Here is a 20,859-nt window from a genome sequence, read left to right as displayed (position 1 = left end):
AATTTCTTTAAAAATGACCAAATTTTAACGTTGAGACTTTGTTTAATATCAAAAGTAACCTGGACTGTCTTGTCTGTCAGCGTGTTGTCAGTGTCCTCTCTGCTGCGCGATGTGTTTTTCATTGCGTGACATCATGGTTTGGCGTGAGCTTGTCGGACATAGCAACAGTAACTAAAGGGGCAAAGGTTTTTTTTTTTTTTTTTTTGTGTGTGTGTGTTTTTTTTTTTGCAACTGTTCTTTGACATTCAAACGAAGTTGTATGTTTCGTTGGATTTTAGCTAAAAATGTGGCGGCACATTACTGGAGTAAAGAAAGCATCTGTGAAAGCAGCGCAGTCTGAGTGTTTCGGAACGTATGTGATCGGAGAGAAAGATGCGTCTTCTCTGACTACGTTTGAATGTGTGAGTTGTATTAAACTGTTGTTGAGATGAGATGAGATAATGCAACGCTGACATAGGCTACAGTACAATGACAGTTGCACAGATGTTGTGTCCAAATGTCCGGTAGCCTACCTGGTAACTTTACCAGTAATAACAATATTAATTTAGTTCTGCTTAACGGTTCCTGAACGCTGTAACTAACAGCTGCCCAGCCATCAACACAGCCGCGTGTGATTTGTTTACATACGAGCTGCACTAATCTGTATTCTAAGAGTTATTATTACTTGTATGGATCTCGTTAATAACTTGACAGCACTTAAATGTGTATTCGTACAAGTTAAAGAACAAATGTTTGTGCAATTCCTTTTTTTTTTCACCTTTTATGAGGCAAACAAAACACAAAAAAACTGGCTGGTAAAAAGTCACTGTGGCGGGTGGATTTTTAAATCCACCTGCCACAGTGGCTGGTGGTCAAAAAAGTTAACTTCAGGCCCTGATTACATGTAATGTGCATTCCGTAATCAGATTACTTTTCTGATGTAACAAGCAAAGTAACGAATTACAGGTAACTTGCATAACCTAATCAGATTACTTTTCTGATGTAACGAGTAATGCATTACATGTAACATACATTATGTAATCAAATTACTCTTCTATTGCAAATTACAATCTATTGAATCTAATAACACATACTTTTATTTAGCCAAAAAAAGTTACTGCAGATGAAGCATTTTCAAGAACAACTGTCACAGTAATAGTATGAATTGTAGCTGAAATATAGCTAGTGATGCATGATGTCCAATTTAGTGGACAGATAATTAATCAGAATTTCCTCTCAATCTAAAATCAATACTTGGAAAGTTTAACAATGATGTGACTCCTAAGATGTTGCTTGATGTAATTTTTTTTATTTATTTTTTACCTGCAAGAGTCTCCTAGGATAGAAGGAAGGGATAAATATTCTGGAGTAACTTGGCATTTCTGACCATTGGCAATCTTGGTTTGGAGAAAAAAGATTCCACATACTTAAGCACTGGCTGATGCACTAGAGTCTGCTGTAGTGGTTAATGTGCAACAATGCCACCAAAACCCATGCATATGCAGGAAATGGCTTTTTAATAGCTCTCCATTGTAACCTCTATGCATGAAAGGGCAAGATCACAAGCAAGATATCATAGATACTTAAAATGTGTTTTTATGATTTCTCTTAATGTTTTGTGTGTGTGTGTGTGTGTGTGTGTGTGTGTGTGTGTGTGTGTGTGTGTGTGTGTGTGTGTCAATTTCAGAGCTCAGATGCCATTATGAAAAAGAATACTCTGCATGGACGTTGCTCTAAACATCCTCTTTCACAGAAGAATAAAGCCATACGGGTTTGGAATGACATGGGGGTTTGCATTTATGAAGTTATGAAGGAAGGATGTGGATGCTCTGACGTGCTGCTGCACATTATGGCAAACACATTTGCATGCTCAGAATGACTCTGTCAGTTTCTCTTCCTCCTTCAATATGTGGTAATGAAATATTTGTGTCTGAGTTAACCTGTGTTTATTTAAATGACCGAGGTCAATATCTAGAGAGCAGAGCTGCAGATGTTTGATGGATTTAAACGATAGCATGTGAGACATACATCATATAACTAAAATCAAACATTTATTTCACTATATTAATTTAACACTACCATTCTAGTAGAGTAGAGTATACTTTATTGTTTTTTTGAACCCAAAGCTGCAGTTGTACACAACATACACACACACACACACACACACACACACACACACACACATGTCTGGTTCACTATCTTTGTGGGGACTCTCCATAGACGTAATGGTTTTTATACCGTACAAACTGTACATTCTATCCCCTTACACTGCCCCTGCCCCTAAACCTACCCATCACAGGAAACATTCTGCATTTTTACTTTCTCAAAACAACTCATCCTGTGTGATTTATAAGCCTTTTGAAAAGTGGGGACCGCTGGCTGGTCCCCACAATGTAGGTGATCTCAGGTTTTACTATTCTTATGGGGACATTTGGTCCCCACAATGTAATATAAACAAGGGCACACACACACACACACACACACACACACACACACACACACACACACACACACACACACACACACACACACACACACACACACACACACACACACACACACACACAACATGTGACAACATTAAAGGTACAACAAAAGGACAAACAAAAAAATTATAATAATAATTAAAACATTAAAAAGAATTGATAACAATGACTACATCTTACTATTTAAAATATGAATAGATTCAGGTATAAATAATTGTTTTGTAACGGTTGCTCTTACAAAGTGGAACTCTATAACGCTTTCCTGCGGCAGAAGTTGATACAGTGGAAATAAAACATGGGTTGAATCACTTACTTTTGTCTGTGTATTCTTAAGAACCAATGACTCATAATTTAATTGAAGTGATGTGTACTCTCTTACACCCATGACTGTCATTGTAGTTTTAACAAGACGTGTAAACTGTGATTTTGATTGTAATAATAGACAATTATTACCATACAATTATAAAATCCTTTTTAATTGATTATTAAATTGTTTAATTAAGGCTTATACATAAGTTTCCATGACAGAGTTCAAGATACATCTTACTGGAGCTGCCAGATAGGAAAGTTTCAGATCATTTTTAAATAGCAAGCACAAGCTATGCAAAAGCGGCAGCCCATTTGTATAATTGAACTTTTGTCTGTGTAATTCTAGCCCTGGTCTCTCTACTTCTTGTGCGTGAGAACAGACTCATGCTAACCGTTCTGATTGATGGCTAAAACCACCTGTGGGTTTATTTTCATGCTACACCTGACGATGCTGTTTGAGTTGCTGCTGGCAATATTTTCCAAAGTCTGACTGCTCTGATCTTCCTTCTGCTCCGTGCTTGTCAGCTTCGTCAAGATGCTTTTATATGCCTTCTTAATCTTAGGGACCTTAAAAGCGTACACTATGGGGTTAACTGCGGAGTTGGCGTGAGAGAGGAGGATGCCGATGTGAAAGGCGACAGTGGGCACTTTGACAAGTTTGTAATACTCAAGCGTGTCCATTATGTGCAGCGGGAGCCAACAAACGGCAAACAGAACCAGCACCAAAGCCAGAGAATTGGCCAGTCTCCGCTCCTTACGGTAAAACGACCTGGACTCCACGGGGCGCCCGACCTCCTTTCTCAGCTGTTTGGATATCATATTGAAGAGTAACAAGTACAGGGCCATCATGATGATGGTGGGTGGTAGGATGCAAGAAAAGAAGTTGAAGTAGACCATGTACGACATGGGTATAACCGTGATGAAATGACATGTAATAGTGGAGTTTTCTCTTGTTGTGGTGTCTTTGTTGTGCCATCCGAACATGGGCATGAAGCCTAGTATAGAAGCAGAGAGCCAACATACAGTGACCGCTGCCCACAAATGCTGCTTTTTGACTGATCCTCTGTACCTGAAAATCAATGAGAAATTATCTTTATATATCTTCAACGGTACTGTGTATGTATGTACTTATATATACACACTGCCTTTCAAAAACTTGGGTTTGGTAAGATCTCTTGGTAATACTTTACAGTAAGGTTTCATCAGTTAATATTGGTTAACAACTTTAGTTAACATGAACTAAGAATGAACAATACTTTTAAAGCATTTATTAATCTTGGTTAATGTTAATTTCAACATTTACTAATACAATGTATTTTTTAATGTTAGTTAATGCACTGTGAACTAACATGAACAAACAATGAATGACTGTATTTTTATTAACTACCATTAAGAAAGATTAATAAACACTGTAACAAATGTATTCATTAACTAATGTTAAAGAATGAGACCTTATTGTAGTGTTACCGATTTTTGTTTTTGAAAGTCTCTTCTGCTCACCTAGGCTGCATTTATTTGATCAAAATATTATTTAAAATAAATATTGTATGATGGCAAGGCTGTATTTTCAGCATCATTACTCCATTCAGTGTCACATGATCCTTCAGAAATAATTCTAATATACTGATGATATGATGCTATGATGTTGAAAACAGTTGCTTAATTCTTTTTATATTTTTGCACCCTTGTTGACTAAAATTATATATTTGGCAATTAATTACATCATGAAAAGTGCAGTATTTCAATACTTAAAAATCATATTATAAAAGTAAATCAGAATCATGATTTCATGTTTTACTTCATTTGTTCAGTGAACCCTATTTAAAGGGATAGTTCACCCGAAAATGAAAATTAGTCAAAAGTTTTTATTTGTAAATAAAAGCCTATAAAACTGTTCATCATATAAAGTGATCGAGTCTCTTCAGAAAATTTGGACTAAACCGCTCAATTCATATGGATTAGTTTTATAATCTCTTTATGAGCTTTTCGAAGGGTCAAAGTGGTAGATGCGCAGCTGTCAATGGAGGGACAGAAATCTCTCAGATTTTATCAAAAAGATCTTCATTTGTGTTCTGATGATGAATGATAGTCTTACGGGTTTGGAACCACATGAGGGTGAATAAATGATGACAGAATTGTAATTTGTTGGTGAACTAACCCTTTAATGTCACATTCTGGAAGCATTTGGGAGCAAAATGTCTAAAACGCAACCACAAGTGCTCCAGTTTTCCTTATTGAGGAATATCTTTGCCAGCTCTATGTAGTTTTCTGTGTTGGTCAATGGCAACATAACGATGTCGGGCAAAACAGAACATCGTTTTTTAGAGGCAGAGCGAACTATTTTGATTGCATATTATAGAATAAATAAATTCTTAACATACATTAACATACACACATGCAAATGCGGTCCATTTCGCATCTAAAGAAGTTCTTTTTTCAGGTTGCATGTTATTCAGTATGATAAAAATAAGTGTGCATCATCTCTGAGAAACGCTCAAGGTTGATTTCCTCCTTATCAGTAAGCTTGATCAGTTTGGCTCTCAATATGAAGCAACACGAGTCATGACTATTAAAAGTTCAAACCTGTGAGGCTTATAAACACGCAGGTATCGGTCCACAGCGATGGCCAACAAGGAGTGAACGGAGGCCTGGGTCAACACAATGACCACACAGCTGATGAAGAGGCAGCAGTGGAAACTAGTCTTCAGCCGTCCATCAACTATCACTGCGAAAGGCACAGCAACCAATCCCACCAGAAAATCAGCCAGCGCCAGCGACACAATGAAGCAGAACGTGGTCTGACTCAGGGATCGACACGACCACACGGCCCAGATCACCAGCACGTTCCCCAGACAGCATCCCACAGCGATGAGCACCTCCACAGAGGTATAGATCACCTTCTCACCATCAGCCATGGTGGAGACTGAAGGCACAAGATCTCTACAGGAACTTTGAAATGATCGTGGTTAAAATAGGAAGTTGTCTTCACTCTCTCAAACAGCCATGCAAATATACACACACATACTCAAGATTGTTTGCTTGATCAGTACTTTGAAGTGGCTTGTATGCTGCAAGCCACAACACTGTGTTTATTTTTTTGAAGGAAATTAATACTTTTATTCAGCAAGGATGCATTAAATTGCTCGAAAGTGATGGTAAAGACATTTATGATGTTAAAAGATTTCTATTTCAAATAAATGCTGTTCTTTTGAACTTTCTATTCATTAAAGAATCCTGAATAAAAATGTATCGCGGTTTCCACAAAAATAAGGAGCAGCACAACTGTTTTCAACATTGATAATAATCATAAATGTTTCTTGAGCAGCAAATCATCATATCAGAATGATTTCTGAAGGATCATGTGACACTGAAGACTGGAGCAATGATGCTGAAAATTCAGCTTTGATCACAGGAATAAATGACATTTTGAAGTAGCCTATATTACAATAGAAAACAGTTCTAAGTTGTGATAAAATATTTCATAACATTACTGTTTTTTACTCTATTTTTGAATGCATCAAATGTATGAATGTAGCCTGGGTGAGCATAAGAGACTTCTTTCAAAAACATTAAAAATATATATATTTTGAACAGTACTGTACATATATAAAAATATCCGTTTCTGGAAGTATGTTGTATCTATTGTAAGGGTGGAATTCCTGCAGCGGTTCAGTCTGCAAGACTGCCCAATGACTAAAGAAAAGTTGTCAGCAAGATGGTAGAAAACATTTCTTGTCTATTCCACCCACTGCCACTTATACCAACGACGGAAATAAGCGTAGTTCCAATAGCTGAATAGGTGAGAGAGTGTTGCTATAGAGAGTGACAATATTGTATTGCAATAGGTAGCACTTCAAAGTCAATACCAAATCAAAACTATTTAGCACATTAGTAGTAATTGAAAAGGTTTAATGACAAAGTATGGTTATGGTTACACTTAAAATAGTTACAAAATAGATGTATGAGATGATGATAACTTATACCATTAATCTTACCCAGCATATAAAATGTTACCTGAGAGAGAGAGAGAGAGAGAGAGAGAGAGAGAGAGAGAGAGAGAGAGAGAGAGAGTAAGAGGAAAGAGGAGGTAAAGACAGAGAGCCTTAAGAAAGGGACCCAGAGAATAAGAGAGCCAGAGCAACAGTTTCAATCTTCTTTTATCCTTTCCCGACCATGTGACTAAAACGTACTCGGTTACTATCGTAACCTCGGTTCCCTGAGAGTAAGGGAACGAGTATTGCGTAGCTATACGCAGTGGGGAAACTCCTTTTCCTCGATAAAACTGAAGCCTAAAATGTAAAATGCATTTGCAGCTGCACAGCTAGCACAGTGAGTGTCTGGTTCACTCATTGGCTGTGCTGCGGCTCTGCCTCTGACGTGTTCGCCAATGAGCTAGCAGCACGCCGACACACATCAGAGACTGCCAAATTGGGCGTGGCTAAGTCTATATTAGAGCCCGAATTCGCCATTATAGCAGGTTTAAATCGACTGAAGTGACAACTTGCCATGTTACTCTAGTGCAGCCGGCTACCCAATACTCGTTCGCTTTCGAGAACGGTCACTTCGTATTGCGTAGCTATACGCAGTGGGGACGCCATGTAAACCAGACACCGTCAGGTCTTAATCATACCGAAAGGACCTTCGTCTGCAGGGAAGGCACCTCCATGTTATAGAACCTCATAAATGTGGAAGGCGAGGACCAGCCGGCCGCCGCACAAATGTCCTGAATAGGAAACCCAGAGGACCAAGCCCAAGACGAGGCCATGCCTCTAGTCGAATGGGCTCTAGTACCTATAGGGCAAACCTGACCCACTGCGGTGTACGTCAGAGATATGGCATCCACTATCCATCTGGACAGTCTTTGCTTCGTGACTGGAGATTCCTTGGATCGGCCATCGAAGCAGACGAAGAGCTGTTCTGATTGTCTAAAAGACGCAGAACGCTCCAGAAAGATTCTCAGTGCTCTGACAGGGCAGAGCAAATTATGGGCCATCCTCTGCAGAAGGGGGAAGAGCTAACAATGTGATAACCTGTGCTACGGCGTTGAGAGCACTTTGGGTACATAGCCATGTCTGGGTTTGAGGGTGACTTTAGAGTCACCGATTCCAAACTCCAAACAGGAGGGGCTCACAGAGAGCGCCTGTAGGTCCCCACTCGCTTGATAGATGCCAGTGCCAGCAGGAGAGCAGTCTTTAGCGAGAGAGGTTTAAGATCAACTGACTGGAGCGGTTCAAATGGTGGTCTCGGCACAGATGAAGGTCTGGAGGGGTTCATCCTCCTGGCACCTTTTAGAAACCGTACCACCAAGTTGTTTCTTCTTAGCGATTGGCCAGCCACCGGAGTATGATGAGCTGCAATGGCTGCCACATACACTTTGAGCGTGGACGGGGAACGGCCCGCATCCAACAAGGATGCTCTCCTTGTAGGAAGCAGAGTTCCACTGATACCTTGCATGACCTGGGTTCAAAGTGTTTGTCTGAGCACCAGCTGGAGAACACTGACCACTTCAGAGCATAGAGGCGCCTGGTAGACGGGTCCCTAGCCTCAGTGATTGTGTTCAGGACCTTGTCAGGGAGGTCCCTGGGTACCCGTTGAGGGGCCACACATGGAGGGCCCATAAGTCGGGTCGCGTATGCCATATCATCCCATTCGCCTGCGTGAGGAGGTCTTCCCTCAGCGGGACAGGCCAGGGGACTTTGTCCGTCATCTGGACCAGCTCTGGAAACCACGGCCTGGATTTCCAGAGGGGGGCCACTAGGAGGACTGGGCATCCGCTCTCCCTGACCCGTGTGATGACCTGAGGGATCATTGAAACAGGGGGAAATGCATAAAGGGGGCAACTGGGCCAGTGATGGGCCAATGTGTCCCTGTTCTTCGAGAAGAACACTGCGCATTGAGTGTTGGTTTTCGAGGCGAAAAGGTCAACTTCGGCCTCGCCGAACACACTCCATAACAGACGGACTGTCTGAGGGTTCAGGGACCACTCGCCTAGGGGAATGTTGCCCCGTGAAAGCATATCCGCACCCAGATTCCGGATGCCAGGGATATGTGCTGCCCTTAGAGAGCTCAGATTTGTTTGCGCCCAGAAGAGGAGGTCTCTCGCCATGGTGTACAGGTTGTCCGACCTGGTACCGCCCTGGCAATTTATGTATGCCACCACTGACGTGTTGTCCGTGCGGACTAAGACGTGGTGTCCTTTGAGGTTTGACAGAAATGCTTTGAGGGCCAAACAAACTGCTTTCATTTCCAGGCAGTTGATTTGTAAGCTCTGCTCCGTGCTCAACCAGAGACCGGAGGCAGGCTTGCCCTCGTGCAGTGCTCCCCAACATAGGTTGGAAGCATCTGTGAAAACAACTTTCCCCCTGGAAATCACCCCCATGCACCAGTCCTGAGCCCACCAGGGAATCAGGGTCCGTAAACAACCATGATTCACCATGATGCGCAGGCTGCCTGACTGCCTGAATGTGGTTGGCACACTGCGTTTGAGCCAGTGCTGCTGTGGGCGCATTCGCAGTAATCCCATATGGAGTACTGACGATGCAGCTGCCATGAGACCGAGAAGTTTCTGAAATTTATTAGGGGTGTGCACTCGCCTGCCTTGAATGAGGCTTCCAGCTGCTGTATAGAGAGCGTGCGCTCTTGTGTAAGCCGTGCTCTCATAGTTGTAGAGTCGATAACTGTGCCCAGAAAGATCACACTCTGGTTGGGGTTCAGTTTGCTCTTGGATAAGTTGATTTTGAGACCCAAGCCTTCCAAATGGCTTAGAATCAAAGCTCTGTGTGTCAAAAGTTTGGTTCTCGACTGTGCCAAGACCAGCCAGTCGTCGAGATAATTTAGCACGTGCACTCCCTGATGCCTCAGAGGAGAAAGCACCGTGTCCATGCACTTCGTAAACGTACGGGGTGCTAGGGACAGACCGAACGGCAGAACTGTGTACTGATAAGCCTGCCCCTCGAAGGCGAATCTCAAGAATGGCCTGTGACGAGGGGCTATCTGAATGTGAATGTATGCATATTTCAGATCCACTGTAAAAAAAATCAATCCCCCGGGCGAACTTGCGCAAGGATATGTTTGTTAGTTAACATTTTGAATGGCCGTCTCATGAGAGCCTTGTTCAAATGTCTCAAATCTAGTATGGGTCTGATGCCGCCGTCTTATTTTGGAACTAGCAAATAGCGGCTGTAAAACCCCAAGTGTTTTAGCGTGGGGGGGACTAATCATATCGCCCCTTTTGCTAATAGATTTTGTATTTCGGAGCAAAGCACGTGACACATGCAAATTTTGTGGGTCTGCGAGTGAATTGGAGCGAATAGCCTCGATTTATTGTGTTTATAACCCAACTCGACACACCGGGGATGGCTTGCAAGGCCAGGGCTTGTGTGGCTAGGGTTTGACACATGTTCGGGGATGGGCCATCTAACACAGGGGGACCTGATACCCTTATATTGTCATTTGTGCACATATTGAGTGTTGGGCTGACTGTAAAGGCTTTCGCCTGGGGCAAAGTCAGAGTGACAACTGGGAAGGGGCCGCCTAGTGAAGGGGGACCGTGAACCTGTGTATTGTGTGCTTGAAACATACTCTTTATGTGCTTTGTTTGTTTGTTTGTAGATGCGCGCGCAGTGCAGCGGGCCTGTTTTCTACAGTAAACAATTCATCAGCCGCCTGAGCTAAACAGGGAGCTGCGAGAAGTTTCATTGTTTTTTTTTGTTTTTTTTTCAAGGGTGGTCCGGCTAGCGCAAGACACGAGCCCTCCTTTATTATTTCAGTGGAGCGTGTCTTATGACGGGCTCGGACTGATTCGTGAAGACTCATATCTTGCTCTATTAGAGCTGTTGTAGGAGCAGTGACTCGCACAGCGCTTTGTAACGGGCCTAATGACTGATTTGAAAATGTTCCCAGCCACCTGTGAGCGAGGGCTGTGGGGGGACATTTATTTCTCACTCTGTTTGAGCTGCTGTGAGAACAGCAATAGTTTGCAGCGGTGCGCAGTTTACAGCGGGCCCCTTGACTGCAGCTTTAGCTCTGTTTGAGTGGTTATTTAACTTGACTAGCTGGCCATGCTTCTTCCAGTTGTACTCATGCTGGGTTTAGATGGGGGGCAGAGTCAAATGTTGAGCCCGACTAACCCCATCTTCGGACGCTGCCAAAGAGAGTGAGTCACGCGTACAGACATTTATTACATTTACATTTACATTTACTGTCGTTGGCTGCGGCGCTTCTTTTTCCTCCGGGAAAAGGAAGAGCAGGAGAAGCGGCGTCGCCATCTTTGCAGAGAGCTAGCCACATGCGCAGTCACATAACAGGCATACTCTCGCAGAGAGAGCAGCCTCCGACAGAGAATGTAGCTTCAGCATGGGGGGTTCCCAGGCATGTGACGCACTTCGTGTGCCCGTCGGCCTCATGCAGATGGCATCCGCACGTGGCACATGTTGAGCGAGGCATTTGTAACAATGCTCGCTTGCTCTTTTAGACTATGTGAACGCAGCAGCGAACACACAGTAGCAATAATGCAGTGAAAAGGATATGCGTCGATCGCCGGATGGCCACAGGAGAACGGTGACGGGAGAAAAACGACTTCGGGCGTTGAAGGCGTAGTCTGCTGTAAAACGGCTCGCTCAGGCTGTAAAAGGCTTGTATCTACGGCTAAGGCTTGCAGAGGAGTCAGAGACGTGAAGAGTGTCGCTGAAGGAGACAAATCTTCTATAATGGCGAATTCAGGCTCTAATATAGACTCAGCCACGCCCAATTTGGCTGAGTCTATATCAGAGCCCGAATTCGCCATTATAGAAGAGGTTCCACGCCATTGGATGTGCAGTTGCCGCAGCACAGCCAACGAGTGAGCCAGACACTCACTGTGTTAGCTGTGCAGCTGCAACTGCGTTTTACATTTTTGGCTTCAGTATTATCAAAGAACTTGTATTGTCTTCTACTCTTTGGTATTATGGAAAAGGAGTTTCCCCACTGCATATAGCTACGCAATACGAAGTGACCGTTCTCGAAAGGGAACCCAATTGTGAGACATTCAAACTGACTTGGCATTTCTGACTAACCATTGGCAATCTTGGTTTGGATAAAAAAGATTCCACATACTTAAGCACTGGATGATGCACTAGAGTCTGCTGTAGTGGTTTATGTGCAACAATGCCACCAAAACCCATGCATATGCAGGAAATGGCTTTTTAATAGCTCTCCATTGTAGTGACCTCTATGCATGAAAGGGCAAGATCAAGCAAGATATCATAGATACTTAAAATGTGTTTTTATGATTTCTCTTAATGTTTTTTGTTTTTTTGTGTGTGTGTCAATTTCAGAGCTCAGATGCCATTATGAAAAAGAGTACTCTGCATGGATGTTCCTCTAAACATCATCTTTCACAGAATAATAAAGCCATACGGGTTTGGAATGACATGGGGGTGAGTAAATGATGACAGAATTTGCATTTATGAAGTTATGAAGGAAGGATGTGGATGCTCTGACGTGCTGCTGCACATTATGGCAAAAACATTTGCATGCTCAGAATGACTCTGTCAGTTTCTCTTCCTCCTTCAATATGTGGAAATGAAATATTTGTGTCTGAATTCTTGTAACCTGTGTTTATTTAAATGACTGAGGTCAATATCTAGAGAGCAGAGCTGCAGATGTTTGATGGATTTAAATGATAGCATGTGAGACATACATCATATAACCAAAATCAAACATTTATTTCACTATATTAATTTAACACTACCATTCTAGTAGAGTAGAGTATACTTTATTGGGTTTTTTTTAGGAAATTTTTCTTGAACCCAAAGCTGCAGTTGTACACAACATACACACACACACAACATGTAACAACATTAAAGGGGGGGGGGAAATTAAACAAAATAATAATAATTAAAACATTAAAAAGAATTGATAACAATGACTGCATCTTACTATTTAAATTATTAATATATACAGGAATAAATGATTTTTTGTAACGGTTGCTCTTACAAAGTGGAACTCTATAACGCTTTCCTGATGGCAGAAGTTGATACATTGGAAATAAAACATGGGTTGAATCACTCACTATTGTCTGTGTATTCTTAAGAACCAATGACTCATAAATTAATTTAAGTGATATGTACTCTCTTACACCCATGACTGTCATTGCAGTTTTAACAAGTGTAAACTGTGTAAATTGTAATAATAGACCTTATCTACCTCCTGAAATTCAGTTTCCATCCATTTTCCATCCATCTATTTTCCACACCACTGGTCCAATGTGGGTACAGCGTAATATCATACTGTAATGCAGTTCAGATGTTATGAGAAGACGGAGGCGGGAACCGGCGAACATTCAAACATATTTAATAAAAAAAATAACACATATACAAAACGAAAGTAAAAGACAGCAGCCCCTCACGGACGACTGCTGTCACAATAAAATAAAACACAACACAACACAAATTCAGGCCTGTCCTCTCTTGCTCTTCACTGTCGTTGCTCCTCCTTTATGCTTCCGCTCCTCCGTGAGAGATACGAGACCGGTGCGTTCCTCATCAGAGTAATCATGCCACCGGCCTCGTGCCGCTCTCTCACAGCCCTCGACCTCGTCCTGCTCGCCACACATACAATTATAAATTCCTTTTTAATTGATTATTAAATTGTTTAATTAAGGCTTATACATAGTTTCCAAGACAGAGTTCAAGATACATCTTACTGGAGCTGCCAGATAGGAAAGTTTCAGATCATTTTTAAATAGCAAGCACAAGCTATGCAAAAGCGGCAGTCCATTTGTATAATTGAACTTTTGTCTGTGTAATTCTAGCCCTGGTCTCTCTATTTCTTGTGCGTGAGAACAGACTCATGCTAACCGTTCTGATTGGTGGCTAAAACCACCTGTGGGTTTATTTTCATGGTACACCTGACGATGCTGTTTGAGTTGCTGCTGGCAATATTTTCCAAAGTCTGACTGCTCTGATCTTCCTTCTGCTCCGTGTTTGTCAGCTTCGTCAAGATGCTTTTATATGCCTTCTTAATCTTAGGGACCTTAAAAGCGTACACTATGGGGTTAACTGCGGAGTTGGCGTGAGAGAGGAGGATGCAGATGTGAAAGGTGACAGTGGGCACTTTGACAATTTTGAAATAATCAAGCGTGTTTATTATGTGCAGTGGGAGCCAACAAACGGCAAACAGAACCAGCACCAAAGCCAGAGAATTGGCCAGTCTCCGCTCCTTACGGTAAAACGACCTGGACTCCACGGGGCGCCCGACCTCCTTTCTCAGCTGTTTGGATATCATATTGAAGAGTAACAAGTACAGGGCCATCATGATGATGGTGGGTGGTAGGATGCAAGCGAGGAAGTTGAAGTAGATCATGTACGACATGGATATAACCGTGATGAAGTGACATGTAATAGTGGAGTTTTCTCTTGTTGTGGTGTCTTCGTTGTGCCATCCGAACATGGGCATGAAGCCTAGTATAGAAGCAGAGAGCCAACAAACAGTGACCGTGGCCCACAAATGCTGCTTTTTGACTGATCCTCTGTACCTGAAAATCAATGAGAAATTATCTTTATATATCTTCAACGGTACTGTGTATGTATGTACTGTACATATATATACACACTGCCTTTCAAAAGTTTGGATTTGGTAAGATTTTTTTGGTAATACTTTACAGTAAGGTTTCGTCAGTTAATGTTAGTTAACAACTTTAGTTAACATGAACTAAGAATGAACAAAACTTTTAAAGCATTTATTAAACTTAGTTAATGTTAATTTCAACATTTACTAATAGGGTTAGTTGTATTTTTTAATGTTAGTTAATGCACTGTGAACTAACATGAACAAACAATGAATGACTGCATTTTTATTAACTACCATTAAGAAAGATTAATAAACACTGTAACAAATGTATTCATTAACTAATGTTAACAAATGAGACCTTATTGTAGTGTTACCGATTTTTGTTTTTGAAAGTCTCTTCTGCTCACCTAGGCTGTATTTATTTGATCAAAAATACAGTAAAAACAGTTATATTACAAAATATTATTACAATTTAATGTAACTGTTTTCTGTTTGAATATAATAATAAAAAAAAAAAAAAAAAATATATATATATATATATATATATATATATATATATATATATTCATCTGATGGCAAGGCTGTATTTTCAGCATCATTACTCCAGTCTTCAGTGTCACATGATCCTTCAGAAATCATTCTAATATACTGATGATTATGATTTGCTGCTCAAGAAACATTTCTGATTATTATCAATGTTGAAAACACTTGCTTAATTTTTTAAATATTTTTGCACCCTTGTTGACTTAAAGTATATATTTGGCAATTAATTACATCATGAAAAGTGCAGTATTTCAATACTTAAAAATCATATTATAAAAGTAAATCAGAATTATGATTTCATGTTTTACTTCATTTGTTCAGTGAACCCTATTTAAAGGGATAGTTCACCCAAAAATGAAAATGAATAAAAAGTTTTTATTTGTAAATAAAAGCCTAAATTCAAACTGTTCATCATATAAAGTGATCGAGTCTCTTCAGAAAATTTGGACTAAACCGCTCAATTCATATGGATTAGTTTTATAATCTCTTTAGAGCTTTTCGAATCGTCAAAGTGGTAGTTGCGTAGCTGTCAGTGGAGGGACAGAAATCTCTATCAAAAAGATCTTCATTTGTGTTCCGAAGATGAATGATAGTTTTACGGGTTTGGAACGACATGAGGGTGAAAAAATTATGACAGAATTGTAATTTGTGGGTGAACTAAACCTTTAATGTCACATTCTGGAAGCATTCGGGAGCAAAATGTCTAAAACGCAACCACAAGTGCTCCAGTTTTCCTTATTGAGGAATATCTTTGCCAGCTCTATGTTTGCTACAGTAGTTTTCTGTGTTGGTCTATGTCAACATGATGATGTCAGACAAAACACAACATAGTTTTTTAGAGGCAGAGCGAGCTATTTTGATTGCAGATTATAGAATTAATAAATTCTTAACATACATTAACATACACACATGCAAATGCGGTCCATTTCGCACCTAAAGAAGTTCTTTTTTCAGGTTGCATGTTATTCAGTATGATAAAAATAAGTGTGCATCATCTCTGAGAAATGCTCAAGTTTGATTTCCTCCTACTCAGTAAGCTTGATCAGTTTGGCTCTCAATATGAAGCTACACGACTATTAAAAGTTCAAACCTGAGAGGCTTATAAACACGCAGGTATCGGTCCACAGCGATGGCCAACAAGGAGTGAACGGAGGCCTGGGTCAACACAATGACCACACAGCTGATGAAGAGGCAGCAGTGGAAACTAGTCTTCAGCCGTCCATCAACTATCACTGCGAAAGGCACAGCAACCAATCCCACCAGAAAATCAGCCAGCGCCAGCGACACAATGAAGCAGAACGTGGTCTGACTCAGGGATCGACACGACCACACGGCCCAGATCACCAGCACGTTCCCCAGACAGCATCCCACAGCGATGAGCACCTCCACAGAGGTATAGATCACCTTCTCACCATCAGCCATGGTGGAGACTGAAGGCACAAGATCTCTACAGGAACTTTGAAATGATCGTGGTTAAAATAGGAAGTTGTCTTCACTCTCTCAAACAGCCATGCATAACCAAATATGCACAGACACACGCACACATACTCAAGATTTTTTGCCTGATAAGTACTTTGAAGTGGCTTGTATGCTGCAAGTATACAGTGTGTTGTTTTGGGGTTTTTTTGAGGGAAATTAATACTTTTATTCGGCAAGGATGCATTAAATTGCTCAAAAGTGATGGTAAAGACATTTATGATGTTACAAAAGATTTATATTTCAAATAAATGCTGTTCTTTTGAACTTTCTATTAATTAAAGAATCCTGACTAAAAATGTATCGCGGTTTCCACAAAAATATGAAGCAGCACAACTGATTTCGACATTGATGATAATCAGAAATGTTTCTTGAGCAGCAAATCATCATATTAGAATGATTTCTGAAGGATCATGTGACACTGAAGACTGGAGCAATGATGCTGAAAATTCAGCTTTGATCACAGGAATAAATTACATTTTGAAGATACATTACAATAAAAAACAGGTTGTGATAAATATTTCACAATATGGGACTTCCGGTGTAGGAAATGGCAGAGGGAGTCGCGTTTCTGCCCCGCTCCCAACCTTTACGTTTATAACCTGCCTTACAGTCCAACTAAAGTGCTGCAACCGATCCCCAACATTTAATTATATTTGACAGTGCCTCGCCGCGTTAAGAGGATGGCCGGCAGATCGAAGAAAGGGGACCAGAAAGGAGAGAATGACCCACCGAGCGCTGTGTTACCCGCACTAGCAGATATGCTAACTAAACACTAGGCCTCCCTTATGACTAAGTTCCAGGTGGAATTTAACACAGCGTTCTCCAAACTTGAGGAGCGGGTTGACAAATTCCACAAAATTACTGGACCACCAACAGCATCTCTCGTCACTGGAGACATTTGCAGACTCCACGAGCCAAGACATGAAGGCCATGGAAGCCGAGCTGGCCGCGGTATCCGAAGCTAACGCTAGACTACGGGCCAAGCTTGTTGACCTGGAAGGCTGCTCTAGAAGAAACAACATAAGGATAGTGGGCCTCCCAGAGAACATTGAAGGTGCTCAACCTACGGCTTTTTTCTCTCGAGTCTTAGTGGAGGTTCTCGGCGACCAAATACTGAACTCTGCCCCTGAACTCGACCGAGCCCACCGCTCACTAGTTCCAAAACCGGGACCGGGCGGCAAAGCCCGGTCCGTTGTCATTCGCTTCCTTAAGTTTCAAGAGTGGGAGTTGGTAGTGCGTGAAGCTAGACGGCTACGGGGCAAACTAAACTACAGGGGTGCTCAGATCCACATATTCGAGGACTACTCTCCTGAAGTGGCCGAACAACGCTCTGAATACCGGGCTGTGGTGAAGCAATTATACGACCTGGGCCTTAGACCAACTCTCCTTTTCCCTGCCAGGCTGTTCATCAGGCCCGAAGACGGACCGCGACGCCATCTCCCTTACCCAAAGGCCGCTCAGGACTTCATCGCTTCCCAGCGTCGACGCAATTCGGGGCCCACGGTGGACGGAGAACATGCCTAGCGCTGTGGCGGTTGAGTTAAAACTGTACGAATGGCTGGTTGTTGCCAGCCTCTCTCCCTTTCCAAGGGCTACTGTAAATTGAGGACCCTCGGCTGCGGTCTACTATTAGTTCCTGGCCGACTAAGGCACGCTAACCCCCTTGCTTCACTGTTTGTTGAGCTGCTGTTGGTGCATTATGTTCCGTACTTCAATGGCTCTACTAGCCCCGGTCGGTATCATGACTAGTGTTCAACTGGTACACTTGATTTGACTCTTTGTTTGGCCTGGGCGTTATTGATGTGGACCAACGCATAGTGTTGCTATGCACTTCAACTATGCTTATGTGATTATAAGGGTATGTGTGTATGTGGGTGCGTGCGTATGTGTGTGTGGGGTGGGGTGGGATGTGTGGGGCGGGTGGGTGTGCACGCGTTACATCCTTTTGCAGCCTATTACTTTTTTCACTGTCAATGTTAATGTCTGATTTTGTGGTTGATGTTAGCATTTTTGTTAAGCTTTGTTGACGGGCACTGGAGAATGATGCTGTCTGATTAACATTTGAGCTGTGCCCCCCCGGGTCAAAGCCATTGTGACAACGCAGGCACCCTTTTTGTTATCATACAGCCAATGCACTTAAGTTATGGTTGTGTTTATAAGGGTGTATGTGTATGTGTGTGCGTGTGCGGGTGCGTGTGTGTGGATGGGTGTATGTACGCGCTACATCCTTTTGCAGCCTATTACTTTTTTCACTGTCAATGTTAGTGTTTGATTTTATGGTTGATGTTAGCATTTTTATTAAGTTTTGTTTATGGACATTGGAGAAAGATGCTGGCTGATCACCATTGAACTGTGCCCCCCATGGTCAAAGCCATTGTGACAACGCAGGCACCCTTTTAGTTATCATACAGCCAATGCACTTCAGTTATACTTGTGTTTCTAAGGGTGTGTGTGTGCGTGCGTGTGTGTGTGTGGGCGTGTGTGTGTGTGTGTGTGTGTGTGTGTGTGTGTGCATTTGGGCCTGTGATGGGTTGGTTCGTGGGTAGGTAGGGGACCGGTGGCAGGTGACATTCCAATCCCACTGTACTGTTTATTTTGTTCACTGTATGATGTCACCTGTTGTTGTAAAAATTCAAAATTCTACTTAATAAGTTGGAAAAAAATTTTTTTTTCACAATATTACTGTTTTTTACTCTATTTTTGAATGCATCAAATGTATGAATGTGGGTGAGCATAAGAGACTTCTTTCAAAAACATAAAAAATATATATATTTTGAACTGGCATTTTGAACAGTACTGTATGTATATAAAATATCATTTTCTGGAAGTATGTTGTATCTATAAAATTGAAGTGCATGTTCTTGGTTTTATTGTGCATGATTCATCAGTGCACTTTATTTTGAAGAAAAACATGTCCAGTTGTTTAGTTTTGATTCATGGTTTTATGACTATGCAAATGAAATGTGACTTTTGCAATTTTCCAGGAACCAAAAATAGGATTAAGCAATTTGCATGCGATCTCAGACTTCTTGGTTTCTATGAAACAGTTCCAACTTATAATGCACACTGCAAACATCCCACAAAATCCTCAAACCTTTTCATCCAGACGGGCACAGCAGGGCTGTAACCACTATGATAATTATAAATGGCCAAACTGAATTTCATACACTTAAAAATTATCGAACCCCTCTGACCTGCAGGACATTCTGGTTTGTGATCAAAATTGTAGGAAAACACTTTAACTAAGCCATCAGTAAACCATAGAAAGTTTATTATTACACAACTGAGTGATTCTGAGAACATAATGTTACTGAGTTCAAAAAATCAAACTGGCTTTAAACATCCATTTACAAAATTATTCAACTCCCAAAAGTAAATTTTAAAGGCCATTCCTTGTGTGCAAAAGCTTCCAGCTCAATGATATTCTTTGGTTTCTGTTCTGCCACTGCTTTCTTCAAACCTCACCAAAGATTTTCAAGGACATTTTAATCTCGAGACTGAGCAGGCCAGGACTGATCTCTGAACAAAGCTTTGGTAGATTTGGGATCATTGACTTGACCGTGAAGACAGTGTTTTTCTGGTCATAAGTCAAGCCTTTTTTGTGCCACACATACGTCTGATCCATGGGTCCAAAAAATTTCCCTGGAAGGTTTTCTATGGTACAATACATTTTAAACTTAGAAACAATGCAGCCAGCTGTGTCTCTAGGAACTTTTATTGTCCTATTGATGTTCTTGTAGCCATAGCCTTCTTGTCAGGATAATAACCAGAGGATTCAAGTGCAAGTAAAATATATGTTTATTAGAGAGCTGGTCAGACAGAGGGAGAGTGATGATGAGTTGTAGTCCGGTATGAAGACACTTGGCAGCACAGGGATGCTGACGACAAACCCAATCTCTCCGGTGATGATGAAGATGATGAAGATGACGATAGCAGTCTGGGGAAAACGGAGATGGATCGGAGACCGGAGACCAGGAAGTAGACAGCGTGAATGACAGGAGTGCAGGAAACGAACGACACACGGGAACTGGAGACAGGCAGGAACACACGGGAACATCCACAACGCTCTGACAAAGACAAGGTGACAACAGAGGGACTAAGTAGGGTTCGCCGATCAGCTGCAGCTGGTGTGCTGATCAGCGACCCCGCCCACATGCACACACACACACACACACACACACACACAACACAAGACGAGAAAGGAGACAGCGAATTCATAAACCGTGACAGTACCCCTCCCCCTAGGAACGTCCCTGGCGCTCCCGGAAGAACTTACCTGTTGATTGTAATCATCAATAAGGGAGTGATCCAGAATGTCCCTAGCAGGAACCCAACTTCTCTCCTCCGGACCGTAACCTTCCCAGTCCACCAGGTACTGAAATCCGCGTCCCCTCCGTCTCGAGTCCAGAATACGATTGACCGAATACGTGGGTTCCCCGTCTGCGAGTCGCAGCGGTGGGGGAACCGGGGCCGGCATATTAAGGTGAGAATGAAATACAGGTTTCAATTTGGA

At 41.8% G+C, this 20,859-nt stretch overlaps 3 protein-coding genes across 3 annotated transcripts in view; 1 reads left to right on the top strand and 2 right to left on the bottom strand.

The window, feature by feature from the left end:
• adora3a.1 (adenosine A3 receptor a.1) overlaps nucleotides 1-20,859 on the top strand; it is a 55,137-nt gene that overhangs the window by 16,370 nt on the left and 17,908 nt on the right. The window lies entirely within an intron of this gene.
• On the bottom strand, nucleotides 3,131-5,689 carry LOC307166147 (adenosine receptor A3-like; the record flags this gene model as incomplete). The annotated part of the gene is made up of 2 exons (XM_079884323.1): nucleotides 3,131-3,843; nucleotides 5,358-5,689. 2 exons carry the CDS (start codon nucleotides 5,687-5,689, stop codon nucleotides 3,162-3,164), a joined length of 1,014 nt encoding a protein of 337 aa, XP_079740449.1. The 3' UTR covers nucleotides 3,131-3,161.
• Nucleotides 12,783-16,289, bottom strand: LOC307166053 (adenosine receptor A1-like; the record flags this gene model as incomplete). The annotated part of the gene is made up of 2 exons (XM_079884169.1): nucleotides 12,783-14,289; nucleotides 15,958-16,289. The coding sequence occupies 2 exons, from the start codon at nucleotides 16,287-16,289 to the stop codon at nucleotides 13,608-13,610; spliced, it is 1,014 nt and encodes a 337-aa protein (XP_079740295.1). The 3' UTR covers nucleotides 12,783-13,607.

This window comes from Squalius cephalus (assembly GCF_949319135.1).
Source record: "Squalius cephalus genome assembly, chromosome: 10".
Classification (NCBI taxonomy): Eukaryota; Metazoa; Chordata; class Actinopteri; order Cypriniformes; family Leuciscidae; genus Squalius; species Squalius cephalus.
This window is presented reverse-complemented; position numbering and strand designations above follow the sequence as displayed.